At 43.3% G+C, this 16,067-nt stretch overlaps 1 protein-coding gene across 1 annotated transcript in view; it reads left to right on the forward strand.

Moving 5' to 3' along the window:
* trpm3 (transient receptor potential cation channel, subfamily M, member 3) overlaps positions 1-16,067 on the forward strand; it is a 304,246-nt gene that overhangs the window by 226,408 nt on the left and 61,771 nt on the right. The window contains exon 10 of the mRNA XM_055632483.1: positions 2,905-3,005. Coding sequence (XP_055488458.1) covers positions 2,905-3,005 — 101 coding nt within the window. The remainder of the gene's footprint in view (positions 1-2,904; positions 3,006-16,067) is intronic.

Below are 16,067 nucleotides of genomic sequence, written 5' to 3' on the forward strand. Positions count from 1 at the left end.
TGTCCGAAAATAAAATTTATTATTATTATTATTACTAATTTACTAATCTCGTATTCTTGTGGTCCCACATCAATCACAGTTGCCTCCATGTTTATATATCCATAGAAACTCTTATTGTTTGCTTTGATAATGACACACAAGTTTTCTTTCAAAATCAATTTTCTCCTTTCTTTATGAGCTACTTTGTCTGCTGCTGTTGAATTGTAAATATGTCCCAGTCCTTTGGCCTGCCACCAGCCCTTGCCACTTCTTTTCAATTTAACATTATCTTTGACCCCCTTCGTTAATCACAGATTGTGCCTTTTTCTCATGAAATCAATCTTTTTAATTGGGATAAATTATTGCTGCATGATATGGACCAGCTGTTGAATATCTGTCACTGTACCCCCACTCTGAAATACTGTGAACTTTTTACTCTGGGTTGCATGAGGTCTATATGTGATTTATCACTTGCTAATTTACACTGCTTAACAATAGTCAAGTTTGAAAAATATATGTCTGTGGATTAATAATTCAACTAAATGGGGATTTAAAATTAATATGCTTTTATATTTCACATAGAAACATAGAAAATAGGTGCAGGAGGAGGCCATTCGGCCCTTCGAGCCAGCACCGCCATTTATTGTGATCATGGCTGATCGTTCCCTATCAATAACCCGTGCCTGCCTTCTCCCCATATCCCTTGACTCCACTAGCCCCTAGAGCTCTATCTAACTCTCTCTTAAATCCATCCAGTGATTTGGCCTCCACTGCCCTCTGTCTAAATGGGTCGAAGGTCCTTTTCACATGCTTTATCTATCTATGACACCATCACTCTCGAACTATGAATGTTTTAATAAAGGATTTTTTTCTTAAGACTACGAAGACTTTATTTGCCTTTTAAATAATTCAGATTCAGCCATGAATTAGCGCAATTGGTCCTTTGGAAAGTAAATCTTCAGTTGTTGCCTGTAAAAGATAGTCTTTGACATATTGAAATGGTACAACCTGCTGCCAACCAGCTTGTTGGAAATGCTCTGCAGGTCAGGCAGCATCTGTGGAAAGAGAAACAGGGTCAAAGACTTTTATCCATTCACTCTTTCCATAGATGCTGCCTGACGTGCAGGAAGGTTGCAGAATGTTCTGCTGCTGTTTCCAATTAGTAGTTCCTGCAGTTTCCATTTGCTTTTATGACCAAGTGCTGTTTGATTCATACCACTGAAATGGATTGCTTTCAATAAAGAAGAATGTTTAATCAGTGCGTTTGGACTATTACATATGAGTGAAGTCACATTTAATTTGTCATTTATTAATGGGATGGCAAACCAGTCATTACTCTACTTCACAAATTGCATTTGAACTGGGTGACTTTGGCAATGAAGTGTCCATCATGTTGCTGCATGCCACCTACAGGCCAGATTCTGTAAGGACACATTTCATTCCCTGCAGGGCATCAGTAACCCAGATGATTTTTTTAAAACATCCAATAACTCCGTACTGATTACTGACCCCAACTTCTTATTCCCGTTTCATTTAATTAACTGATCTTAAATTCTGATGATTCCCTAACGATAACTTAGAAGCGATAAAAGCATTTAAAATCTTTTTGATTCATATTAATACCTTTCTGCCTATTTCTTGTAGCTTCCTAGAAATCCTGCAAAATATCACAAAGATCAGAAATTGAACATGGTGATTATTCCACCTTTGGGGTGTGGTCTGTCATTAGCACAATGTTTTTAAAAAACACAATATAGCAAGAATCTGATTTGCACAGTCGGTAAATTGCAGTTGAAATTTTTACTGTTTTTCTCTGGGTTTTTTGACAGTTCAGCACCAGCGACTGAAATTTAAAGGTAAAGTTTTAACTCTGGGATCCAGTAACAAAAATATTGTGTTCTATTATTTAAAAAATCAGAGATCTGATCATTGACAACAGACCCCTGGAGGGTCATTGGAAGAGGAGGAGATCGTTCAACCCTTTGAATTCTAGTTTGCTCAAAGCTAATTTGTATCTCAAACCCATTTACAGGCCTTAAAGCCTAACAAGTCCTTCCAACCTCAGGTCTGATGTTTTTAATTCACCCCACGCCAAGTTCTATGTAGGAGCGAGTTCCAGATTGTTGCTCCCTTTTGTGCAATGATTCTTCCTGGGAACAGCATGAATCCAATTTTTTAAATATGCCTCACATCAGAAGAAATAGTCAGTCTTTTTCTTGCCCCCAGTTCCATTAATTATCTTAATTTTTTTTTGTTTCATCATCTATTAATTTTCCACAGAATTAAAGGATTATCAAATAGTGCAACAGAAAGAGGTAATTTGCCCCATTGACTTTACTTTCAAAGAACAATCCAGCTCATCCCTCGACCCCAGCTCTCTGCTTTGTCTGTCATGATTTATGCCATTCTCTTTTGCTGCCTATTAAATCTGCATCCACAACCCTGATGGATGTGTGCTCCCATTTCTAACCACACATTATGTAAACATATCTATCCTCACTCCATCTCTAGCATTTCTTCCAATCACCTTAAAACCAAGCCCTCTTGTTACTGACCATTCAGCCATTAGAATCGTTCCCTCTATTTGCCAGAACTGAACATTTATTGACCTTGACCCTTCCATCAATCTCTTCTCCTTATTCTGCTCTAGGAATCTAAGGAATCCGTGTAACTATGAACTGATATCCCTGAAATCTTTCAAAACAAAGGAATGCAACATTTGTTAGTGCAGCCTGCACTGTAGTTCCCACTGTGAGGCTGGTGATCCATGAGTCGTTTTATAGCACTGTGACTTTGATAAAGTGCTGGAACAATACAATGGCACTGATAGAGAAAATCATTGAGCAAGGTTTGCAGTCCAAGTGTGCAACTGGTGATGAGTTACTATTAACTTTTGCTTGTCTACGTTTGTCTTTTTCTTTCTAGGAGCCAATGCTTCAGCACCGGATCAGCTCAGTCTTGCTTTGGCCTGGAACAGAGTGGACATTGCTCGGAGTCAGATCTTTATCTATGGACAGCAGTGGCCGGTAGGGTTGATGACCTGCTTTTTTACAGTATGCGTTTTCCAAGCAGAAAGTGACACCATGTCAAACATTGCACTTTTACATTATCCATTGCGTAGTGTATTTTTTTTACAAATTTTCCTATCATTATATGATTGAACTATTCTCAAATTTTTTTTTCTAAATTACTGTTCCATTTTAAAATCAAATATATTCACTCTTTGGAAAGGTCTGGAATTTGATTTGGTGACAGCAGTACAAATTCTACCTTGACTGATGGAAAGTTTGAATATTATGAACAAATATCTTAGAATGAATATTTATTTGTTCCTATTTGTGTTACTGTATACTCCAGCCCTGAAATTCAATTGAGAGGAACGAATTTCATAGCCAGGGTACAATGCACTGACGTCAATCTACAGCAGGTTTATCACTACTGATCAGCAACATATGTCTAGAAAGCCATGGACAATGGTAACCATTAAATTACTGATGGATAATAAAAGCAGGCCCTGCCAGCCCTGCCCTCAATCAATAGAAAACAGTTCATTGTTTGAGTGTGGGTTTTAATTAGTTGTGCATCATTGTGGAGGTAATCAGTAAAAGATGATTAAGTGTAGTGAAACTTGACCCAGTATTATCAGTAGCCAACTAAATAGTGGTTTTGTTGTGCTGAATACAAGTAAAAGATTAGGTCATTGCTGACTGGGCCTTGACTGCTCTGGTGTAGAATTGCATGGGTTGCTTCTCATGATAACTTATTTTGGTAGAGTTAACTTGCTGGCACCATCTCCTGCTATGAATGGCTGTTGTATTGCAGGGAGCTCATCTGCCCTTTAGCAATGTTATTTTGTGGTCCTGTTGGGTCTCCATACTCCCTCCTCATCCAGTTTGGCCGGAGGTGAGGGCTGCTTGTGTGGTCAATAACCCATAACTGGAATTGAAGGCTTTGTGGCCAAGTTTACGGATGATACCAAGATAGGTGAAGGGGCAGGTAGTGTCGAGGAAGCAGGGAGTCTGCAGAAGGACTTGGACAGGTTGGGAGAGTGGGCAAAGAAGTGGCAAAAGGAATACAGCATAACAAAGTATGTGGTCATGCACTTTGGTAAAGGCATAGACTATTTCCAAAAATGGGGAGAAGATTCAGAATTTGGAGGTGCAATGAGACCCAGGAGTGCAATGAGACCCAGGGTGCAGGATTCCCAAAGGGTTAATTTGCAAGAGACAGTAGTTGGGAAAGCAAATTTAATGTTAGCATTCATTTTGAGAGGACTAGAATATAAAGGCAAAGATGTAATGCTGAGCCTTTACAAGGTGCTGGTCAGGCCACCTTTGGAATATTGTGTGCAATTCTGTGCCCCACATCTGTGTAAGGATATGCTGGAGTTGGAGAGGGTCCAGAGGAGGTTTACGAGAATGCTCCCTGGGATGATTGGGTGAATATATGAGGACGGTTTGATGGCTCTGGACGTGTACACGCTAAATTTTAAAAGAATGATGGGGATCTCATTGAAACCTACCGGATAATGAAAGGCCTGGTTAGAGTGGACGTGGAGAGGATGTTTCCACTAGTGGGAGAATCTTGGACCCAAAGCTACAACCTCAGAATAAATGGGCATACCTTTAGAATGGAGATTAGGAGCGATTTCTTTAGCTGGAGGATTGTGAATCTGTGGAATTCATTGCCACAGGCGGCTGTGGAGGCCAAGACATTGGGTATTTTTAAAGCGGAGATTGATAGGTTCTTGATTAGTAAGAATGTCGAGGGTTACAGGGAAAGAAAATGGAGAATGGGGTTGAGGGGGAAAGATATATCAGCCATGATTGAATGGCGGAGTAGATTCGATGGTCTGAATGGCCTAATTCTGCTACTATATCTTATGAACATGAAGATGGACACAAAATGCTGAAGTAACTCAGCTGGGACAGGCAGCATCTCTTGAGAGAAGGAATGGGTGATGTTTTGGGTCGCAAACCTTCTTTAGACCCTTCTTTAGACTTATGAACATGAATTGACTACAGTGGTTTATAAGAGCCTAGTTTCAGGCCAACAGTCACACTGACTCCAGAAAAAGGATCCAGGACTAAGTAGCTCAGTGAGTCAAACCAAATGTAAATGTTGGCAATGAGTAAGATGTCGCTTGATGTACTGAAAGTCTCAAACACTGTGAGGTTGATGCTTGTAGCTCGAGCATAGAACAGCTCAGAGAATCAGATGCTGAGGTGAAAATGTCTTTGCACCTTCCCTGGGGCTCATTCACCAGTTATTATCTCCAATCTATGGCCTTCAGTAACTGAGCTATTTGCTACAGCGGTTTCCTTTTATTTAACTGCAAGAACTGTGAGAATATTTCCTCTATTAGATGTGTATGGTTTAATGACATATGCACTGAAAACTATTTCTATCACTCAGTTCTATCATTCAGTTCCAAAGAATTTAACTGAATATGTAACTACTTCACATTTTCAACCGAGACAACAGCAATTAAATTTCTACTCCACTTTCCCTCTCTCTTGGAAACAGTGTAATGGTGTCTTAGGAAACATTGCCCTCTGCAGTTAATACAGTATGCTTACTACTTTAAACAATACTTTCTCCTAACACACCTCCTTGTCTGCTTCAGGTATTTGATACATATGCTTGTTGAAGGCAGCAAATTGTAGAAGGCTGGTGAAATTATATAATAGATAGGATTCTCAAGAGTGAGGTTCCCAATGATGATTTTTCACAATTATATTCCAGCAAGTGCAAGAACAGAAAACTTGATTGAAATAGGCACAAAATTGTGGAGTAACTCAGCGGGTCAGGTAGCCTCTCAGGAGAAAAGGAATAGTTGATATTTCAGATCAAGACCCGTCTTCAGACTGAGTAGCCAGGGGAGAGGGAAACTGAAGGTATGAAAAGGTACGAGCCGGCATCAATGACCCAGGAAATGTGGAGCCCACAATGGTCCATTGTTGATTGCAGAAGAGGTGATAATGAAGGGATACAAACTGAAACTAGCAGGATGACTAGAGTGGGGGAGGGATGGAGAGAGAGGGAATGCAAGGGTTACTTGAAATTAAACAAATTAATATTCATACTGTTGAGGTGCAAGCTGCCCAAGTGAAATATGAGGTGCTGCTCTTCCAATTTGCATGTTGCCTGACTCTGACACTGGAGGAGGCCCAGGACAGAAAGGTCAGTATGGGAATGGGAGTTAAAATGCTTGGCAACCGGGAGATGGCGTATGCCCAGGCGGACCGAGCGAAGGCATTCAGCGAAATGATCGCCCAGTCTGCACTTGGTCTCACCAATATAACCATATAACAATTACAGCACGGAAACAGGCCATCCTGACCCTTCTAGTCCATGCCGAACACATACTCTCCCCTAGTCCCATATACCTGCGCTCAGACCATAACCCTCCATTCCTTTCCCATCCATATAACTATCCAATTTATTTTTAAATTATAAAAACGAACCTGCCTCCACAACCTTCACTGGAAGCTCATTCCACACAGCCACCACTCTCTGAGTAAAGAAGTTCCCCCTCATGTTACCCCTAAACTTCTGACCCTTAATTTTCAAGTCATGTCCCCTTGTTTGAATCTTCCCTACTCTCAGTGGGAAAAGCTTATCCACGTCAACTCTGTCTATCCCTCTCATCATTTTAAAGACCTCTATCAAGTCCCCCATTAACCTTCTGCGCTCCAAAGAATAAAGCCCTAACTTATTCAACCTTTCTCTGTAACTTAGTTGTTGAAACCCAGGCAACATTCTAGTAAATCTCCTCTGTACTCTCTCTATTTTGTTGACATCCTTCCTATAATTAGGCAACCAAAATTGTACACCATACTCCAGAATTGGCCTCACCAATGCCTTGTACAATTTTAACATTACATCCCAACTTCTATACTCAATGCTCTGATTTATAAAGGCCAGCACACCAAAAGCTTTCTTTACCACCCTACCTACATGAGATTCCACTTTCAGGGAACTGTGCACAGCTATTCCCAGATCCCTCTGTTCACCTGCATTCTTCAATTCCCTACCATTTATCATGTACGTCCTATTTTGATTTGTCCTGCCAAGATGTAGCACCTCACACTTATCATCATTAAACTACATCTGCCATCTTTCAGCCCACTCTTCCAACTGGCATAAATCTCTCTGTAGACTTTGAAAATCGACTTCATTATCCACAACCCCACCTATCTTAGTATCATCTGCATGCTTACTAATCCAATTTACCACACCATCATCCAGATCATTGATGTACATGACAAACAACAGTGGACCCAACAGAGATCCCTGTGGCACCCCACTAGTCACTGGCCTCCAACCTGACAAACAACCATCCACCATTACTCTATGGCATCTCCCATTCAGCCATTGTTGAATCCATCTTGCTACTCCACCATTAATAGCCAAAAATTGAACCTTTTTAACCAACCTTCCGTGAGGAACCTTGTCAAAGGCCTTACTGAAGTCCATATATACAACATCCACTGCTTTACCCTCATCAATTTCCCGAGTAACCTCTTCAAAAAAATTCAAGAAGATTAGTCAAACATGACCTTCCAGGCACAAATCCATGTTGACTGTTCCTAATCAGACCCTGTTTATCCAGATGCTTATATATATTATCTCTAATTATCCTTTCCATTAATTTGCCCACCACTGACGTCAAACTAACAGGTCTATAATTGCTAGGTTAACTCTTGGACCCCTTTTTAAACAATGGAACAACATGCGCAGTACGCCAATCCTCCGGCACTATCCCGTTTCTAATGACATTTGAAATATTTCTGTCATAGCCCCTGCTATTTCTACACTAACTTCCCTCAATGTCCTAGGGAATATCCTGTCCGGACCTGGAGACTTATCCACTTTTATATTTCTCAAAAGTGTCAGTACTTCCTCTTCTTTGAATCTCATAGTTTCCATAGCTACTCTACTTGTTTCCCTTACCTCACATAATTCAATATCCTTCTCCTTGGTGAATACCGAAGAAAAGAAATTGTTCAATATCTCCCCCATCTCTTTTGGCTCTGCAGATAGCTGTCCACTCTGACTCTCTAATGGACCAATTTTATCCCTCGTTATCCTTTTGCTATTTATATAGCTGTAGAAACCCCACTTTCACCTTACTTGCCAAAGCAACCTCATATCTTCTTTTAGCTTTTCTAATTTATTTCTTAAGATTCTTTTTACATTCTTTATACTCAAAAATCTCAACCGTAGGTCCAGTTCTGACCCTCTCCATAATTATATTGAAACTAATGGTATTGCGATCACTGGTCTCGAACTGTTCCCCAACGCATACCTCTGCCACGTGACCCATTTCATTTCCTAACATGAGGTCCAGCACCGCCCCTTCTCTAGTAGGTACTTCTATGTATTGCTGCAAAAAACTATCCTGCATACATTTTACAAACTAAAAACCCATCCAGCCCATTCACAGAATGTGTTTCCCAGTCTATGTGTGGAAAATTGAAATCTCCCACAATCACTACCTTGTGCTTACTACTAAAATCTGCAATCTTCTTACATATTTGCTCTTCTAATTCTCGCTCCCCATTTGGCGGTCTATAATACACCTCTATAAGTGTTGCTACCCCTTTCCCATTTCTCAGTTCCACCCAAATAGCCTCCCTAGACGAGCCCTCTAATCTATCCTGCCAAAACACTGCTGTAATATCTTCCCTGATAAGCAATGCAACACCTCCACCTCTCTTGCCCCTCCAATTCTATCACACCTGAAGCAACGAAATCCTGGAATATTTAGTTTCCAATCACAGCCCTCCTGCAACCATGTTTCACTGATCGCCACAACATCATACTTCCAGGTGTCAATCCAGGCTCTAAGCTCATCCACCTTTCTTACAATGCTCCTAGCATTAAAATATGCACATTTAAGAAACCCACCCTCTCTTATTCTCTGTTTATTGTCTTTTTCTTCTCTCTCCCCTACATTTTGGGTCAGAGTGCTACCATTCTCTGCCTCCTGCCTCACACACTGACTGCTAGCTTTCTCAATTTGAGTCCCTCCCCCCAACCATACTAGTTTAAAGTCTCCCCAGTAGCCTTTGCAAATCTCCCCGCCAGGATATTGGTCCCCCTCGAGTTCAAGTGCAACCCGTCCTATATCATATATCGGAGTCCACATCGAGAACAACGGATACAGCAGATGAGGTTGTTGGAGGTGCAAGTGAACCTCTGCTTCACCTGAAAGGACTGTGAGTGTCCCTGGACAGAGTCGAGGGAGGAGGTATAGGGACAGGTGTTGCATCTCCTGCGGTTGCAGGGGAATGTACCTGGGGAGGGGATGATTTGGGTCGGAAGGGATGAGTGAACCAGGTGTTGCGGAGGGAATGGTCTCTGCGAAAAGTGGAAATCAGTGGAGATGGGAAGATGTGACTAGTGGTGGGATCCCGTTGTGCTATATGCGACAGCTGATAGGGTGGATGGTGAAGATTAAGGATCTCTGTCCCTGTTGCAACGGGGGAAGGGGGAGAAAGTGCATAGCTATGGCATAACGAGAAGACGTGTGGGGGCCTCATCTATGATAGAAGAGGGGAATCTCTGTTCCCTAAAGGATAAAGACATGTCTTGGTTTGGAACACCTCATCTTGGGTGCAGATGCGGCGGAGACGGTTTAGTTAGGAGTCGGGGATAGAGTCTTTTCAGGAGGCAGGGTGGAAAGAACTGTAGTCTAGATAGCTGTGGGATTCAGTAGATTTGTAATAGATGTCAGTCAATAGTCTATCTCTTGTGAAGGAGACGGTGAGATCAAGAAAAGGGAGGAAGGTGTCAGAGATAGTCCAAGTGAATTTGAGTGCGAGAAGGAAATTTGTAGTGATGTTACTGAAGTCCATGAGTTCTGCACAGGTGAAGGAGGTAGCCCCGATGCATTCATCAATGTAACAAAGATAGAGTTGGGGGACAGGGCCAGTGTACACCTGGAACAAGGATTGTTCGACGTCCCCTACAAAGAGGCAGGCATAGCTGGGGTCGATGTGAGTGCCCATGGCTACGCCTTGGATTTGGAGGGAGTGGGAGGAGATGAAGGAGAAGATCATCAACCTATCCTCGGGCCTCAGCTGAGGGAAGACCTCATGTGCTTCTGGCATATGTATGCAGACATTGCTCCACAAGTGCTTGGTTGCCATAACTATCATATATCACAACTGGAACACATTAGAATTTCTGGACTAACTTCTCTAGGTCTATCCCTTCAAACTCCTTTGGGTGTTTCTGGCCTCTGTCCACTCAAACTGGAGAAGGAGCATTTAGCAGCCTCAAGACCATGTACCAGGAGCAGTGGGACAGCAGAGAGAGCATACTATTCAAGAAGGAACTGCAGATGCTGGAAGATCGAAGGTACACAAAAATGCTGGAGAAACTCAGCGGGTGCAGCAGCATCTATGGAGCGAAGGAAATAGGCGACGTTTCGGGCCGAAACCCTTCTTCAGATTGATGGGGGGTGGGGGGGAGAAGGAAGGAAAAAGGGAGGAGGAGGAGCCCGAGGGCAGGGGGATGGGAGGAGGCAGCTCGAGGGTTAAGGAAGGAGAGGAGACAGCAAGGGCTAGCAAAACTGGGAGAATTCAACGTTCATGCTTTCGGACGCAAGCAACCCAGGTGGAATATGAGGTGCTGTTCCACCAATTTCCGGTGTTGCTCACTCTGGCAATGGAGGAGACCCAGGACAGAGAGGTTCGGATTGGGAATGGGAGGGGGAGTTGAAGTGCTGAGCCACCGGGAGTTCAGGTAGGTTATTGCGGACTGAGCGGAGGTGTTCGGCGAAACGGTGTTCGGCCAACCTCCGCTTAGTCTCCCCCGATGTAAATCAGCTGACATCTAGAGCAGCGGATGCAGTAGATGAGGTTGGAGGAGATACAGGTGAACCTTTGTCGCACCTGGAACGACTGCTTGGGTCCTTGAATGGAGTCGAGGGGGGAGGTGAAGGGACAGGTGTTGCATTTCTTGCGGTTGCAACGGAAAGTGCCCGGGGAGGGAGTGGTACGGGAGGGAAGGGAAGAATTGACAAAGGAGTTGCGGAGGGAGCGGTCTTTGCGGAAGGCAGACATAGGGGGAGATGGGAAGATGTGGCGAGTGGTGGGGTCACGTTGGAGGTGACGGAAATGGCGGAGGATTATTTGTTGTATTTGCCGGCTGGTGGGGTGAAAGGTGAGGACTAGGGGACTCTGCCCTTGTTGTGAGTGGGGGGATGGGGAGAGAGAGCAGTGTTGCGGGGTATGGATGAGACCCTGGTGCGAGCCTCATCTATGGTGGCGGAGGGGAATCCCTGTTCCCTGAAGAACGAGGACATTTCCGATGCCATGGTGCGGAATGTCTCATCCTGGGAGCAGATGCGGCGTAGACGGAGGAATTGGGAGTAGGGGGATGGAGTCTTTACAGGGGGCAGGGTGGGAAGACGTGTAGTTCAGATAGCATACTGCCTTTGTAAGTGCCCACTTGCCCATCCCATCAACTATCTCCTGCCACATCTGCTGAAGGTTTGAGGTTCTCTCAGTGGCCACCTCAGCCAGAAGCGGAAAACCCGTGGGGGGCCAGAGGGGACACGTCCCCCCCCATGTTTTGAGAGGTGGGCGACATCCCCGCCAGGTTAACCTGCCTGGGCTTGCGGGAAATATGGCCAGCATGGAGAAGCAACGCTGGTGTCCCGTCAGTCCAGACAGGGCTGTAGTTAACCCGGTGAGACAGGCAGTTTAGCTGCAGTTAGCGCTAGATTGAGCCTCCGAAGCCTCGCGCGCGTGTGTGAGTGTGCGCATGTGTGCGCGGCCGCCAAAAAATTGTGTCCCCCGTCCCCTCCATGTTTTGATAGTGAGTTCCGTTCTTGACCTCAGCCACCTCAAAAGTCCACAAAGCAAATCACCCTCCATCCCGGGGGTCTACCTTGGTAGCAGATGATGTCAAAGATACCCGTCAAACCTTCTAGAAAAGAGCTCAGCTGTTCTGTACTTCCTAATGAGTTTACGGAATTCTGCTCCAAGCTGAAAGCAAAATGTACAGGTGCTAACTCATTCCCCTGGATCGATGTCAATACACAGCTCCAAAGCAATTAATCTGTCGGCATTCTTTAAATGGAACCTTGATTGAACGCTGTTTACTTACTAGTGAGAGAAAAGATGTCAGTGATCAGATACAATGTCAAAGAAGTAAAGGATTAGGGTCATTTTTTATTACACTCACCTGACGTCAAATCCCTGATTTCACCAATGCCCTGCAGAAACATTATTGAGTGGAGAGACCTGTACACACAAGGTTTGACAGGTAATTCCCTCTCACTTGAAAGCCCATCTCCCTCGCCAGCTCACAGGCTGACAGAGTTGCTTCACGCACTCTTCATGCAATTGGTATTCGGGCACCAGAGGGAAAAGGTTTCAGGGTTGCACCTGCACGCATTCCTCTTTCTCCATCTCTCATTGTTAACTGTATTACAATCTCTTTCTCCATTTCAATCGTTTTTTGCATCTTTATTTGTCAATCTCCCTTTTTCAATCTTTGTTTTCCTTTTCTTTCTCAAGCCCTCATTTTGAGAAACATAAAGATGTGAGTCTAAAGATAACTGGCCTCAAATCGATTGATGTGCATGTTTTCTGTCTCGATCTTTGATTTCCCTTTTCTCTCAATTTCTTTCCCTTTTCTTTTTTTCTCAGCCTCTGATACATTCGCTCAGCCTTCTCTTTCAATCTCTATTTCTCAATCTCCCCCAATCTTTCAATTTTGTTCAATATTCTCTCTTAATCTCTCTTCATTACTGTATTTTTCTCAATCTTTCTCAAATCCTCTGTTCCCATTTTTCCTTTTCCTCCAACTTTTATTTCTGACTACCTTTAATATTTGTCCCGATCTCTCTTTGTAAATTGTTCTTTCCCGTCTCTCTCAATAGTACACATGTGCGAAGTGCAAATGCACAGTGAAATTATTTTCTTACAAGCAGTCCAGTAGAGTATTCCATACCTAAGCACATCTCGGATTAGCAAGTATACAGAAATAGTCTACGAAGCCCGTAAGCAAGAGGCTCCCTGTTTAGGCGCCATTTTCCAAGTCCAGTCCACGCTTCAGTTGTTAAGAGGGTGAATTGGTTTGTGAAGTGATGAAACCTCTGGGTGCCTTCAGCTGCACACGGCATACTCTTTCTCATTATTTTACCATCCCTTTCTCAATCTTTATTTCTCAATTTCATCTTTATATCATTATTTCTCTCTTCCTCTCTCTTCCTCTCTCTTCCTCTCTCTTCCTCTCTCTTCCTCTCTCTTCCTCTCTCTTCCTCTCTCTTCCTCTCTCTTCCTCTCTCTCTCCTCTCTCCTCCTCTCTCTTCCTCTCTCTTCCTCTCTCTCTCTTGTTTTGCAAACCCTCATAATCTCTCTCTTCCGTGCCCAATCTCTCTTTTCATCTGTCATTATCAATGGAAGAGGCAACAGATACCAATGACTAAATGCTTTCAGTCAATGGAAAGAGAACACATGATGATATCAAAGGAGGAATATTCCCACAGTTTACTTCATAATTCTGTGTGTGGCTGAGGTTATGTTTCTGCATTGAGTTAAAGTCTTGAAATCCAGATGAGTGTACCACTGGCACAAGAAATTAAAACATACTTGTCTTGTTTTTGGGTCTAGTCGCATCTGCTTTACACCACTGGTATATCCAAAATGGTTGTGCTGGAAGCAGGCACCTAATTATAAATTAAGAAAGGCTTGAACTAACAAAGCAACTTTCCCAATCTCAAGGCATCACAGGGGAGCCGTCTGCTTTCCAATTGCCTGCAGAAAAATAAATAAACATTATTGAGAGGCAGCTAGTAGTGCGAGCATTGGGTGAATTGGTTTGTGAAGTGATGAAACTTCCAGGAATATATCCAACCAAAACTGGTGATCATATTTGTGGAGGAATATTAGCCTTCACAGCAGAGCTTCAATCTACAGTGCTCCACTAATTTCAGTACGATTTCCATTAGCCATTCTGTATCTTCCTATTATACACCTACATGGAGCTTTCTCTTTTTCTCTCTTTCTATATTTCTCTCTTTTCTTTTTCTCTTGCCCGTTCCCAGTCACTGTACAGGCACAGACACCAACTTCTTCGGCATCACATCCATAGGAGATATTCGCTTTAATTCATCCAATTTTTCCTTCACTTGGCGAACCACATGATATTAGTGCATCAAATTTCCGTACCTTTAAATTGTGAGCATTTAATCTCCTTCCGTCTTTGGTTCACAAAGAGCAGCACAGTGGCACAGAGAGCAGTTCCATCCTGACCGCGGGTACTATCTGTGTGGAGTTTGCAAATTCTCCATGTGACTGCGTGGGTTTCCCCCGGGTTCTTTGGTTTCTTCCTACATCCCAAAGAGGTGCAGGTCTATCTGTTAATTAGTCACTGTAAATTGCCCTGGAGTGTGGGGGTGGATGATTCTGGAGGTAGTTGACAGGAACACAGGGAGAACAAAAATGGGATCAAAGTGCATTGGTGTAAATGAATGAGTCAACTGAGAGTCAGCTCTGGAGAATGGTCTTGAATTTCTACAGAGCCGTATACATGTATTTATAATAAATTGATCCCATTTTTCTCACTCGGTGGGCGAAAGGCCCTGTTTCCGTGATGTTTTCCAGAGTGACTGTGACAATAACATGGATTCAGGGAGCAAGAGAACTTGATCACATTCCTTACGCACATACAACAAAGCTAATAATGTAACTGTAAACAGAGACGGCAACTTCTGAATTGTTGTATCGCTTGGCTCGCTAAATAAATGTTGCTTCTTCACAGAACACATCTTACAAAGAAACGTAGAAAAATAGGTGCAAGAGGTGCCCTTCGAGCCAGCACCGCCATTCAATATGATCATGGCTAAAATCTGTACCCTGTTCCTGCTTTTTCCCCATATCCCTTGATTCATTTAGCCCTAAGAGCTAAATCTAACTCCCTCTTGAAAACATCCAGTGAAATGGCCTCCACTACCTTCTGTGGCAGAGAATTCCACAGATTCACAACTCTCTGGGTGAAAAAGCTTTTCCTCCTCTCTGTCCTAAATGGCCTACCCTTTATTCTTAAACTGTGACCCCTGGTTCTGGACTCTCCCGACATCGGGAACATTTTTCCTGCATCTAGCCTATCCAATCCTTTAAGAAATGTATATGTTTCTATAAGATCCCCTCTCAACCTTCTAAACTCCACTGAATACAAGCCCATTCAACCCATTCTTTCATCATATGTCAGCCCTGTCATCTGGGAATTAACCTGGTGAACCTATGCTGCACTCCCTCAATAGCAAATCCTTCCCTTAATTAGACCAAAATTGCCCACAACACTCCAGCTGCGGTTTTACCAGGGTCCTGTACAACTGCAGTAGGACCTTCTTGCTCCTAAACTCAAATCATCTCGCAATGAAGGCCAACATGCCATTAGCTTTCTTCACTGCCTGCTGTACCTCCATGCTTACTTTCAGTGACTGTTGTACAAGCACACCCAGGTCTCGTTGCACCTCCCCTTTTCCTAATCTGACACCATTCAGATAATAATCTGCCTTCCTGTTCTTGCCACCACATTTATCCACATTATACTGCATCTGCCATGCATCTACCCACTCACCCAACCTATCCAAGTCACCCTGCAGCCTCATAGCATCCTCATCGGAGCTCACATTGCCACCCAGCTTTGTGTTATCCCCAAACTTGGAGATGTCACATTTAATCCCCATGTCTAAATCGTTAAAATATATTGTAAATAACTGGGAAACCCAGCACTGAGCCTTGCGGCACCCCACTAGTCACTGCTTGCCATTCTGAAAAGGACCCGTTAATTCCTACCCTTTCCTTCCAGTCTGCCAACCAGTTCTCTATCCACGTCAATACCCTACCCCCAATCCGTGCTCTAATTTTGCACACTAATTTCTTGTGTGGGACCTTGTCAAAGGATTTTTGAAAGTCCAGATACATCTCGTGGAAAGATCTACATGACTTATCTATTTGCAAATCCTTTACAGGAAATGTACTCATGTAAAGGGTAATACATTTTATCCCATGGCTACTTCTTCTAAACCAGTGGTTCCCAACGTGGGGCGTACGCCTCAC

This window comes from Leucoraja erinacea, chromosome 3 (assembly GCF_028641065.1).
Source record: "Leucoraja erinacea ecotype New England chromosome 3, Leri_hhj_1, whole genome shotgun sequence".
Taxonomy (NCBI): Eukaryota; Metazoa; Chordata; class Chondrichthyes; order Rajiformes; family Rajidae; genus Leucoraja; species Leucoraja erinaceus.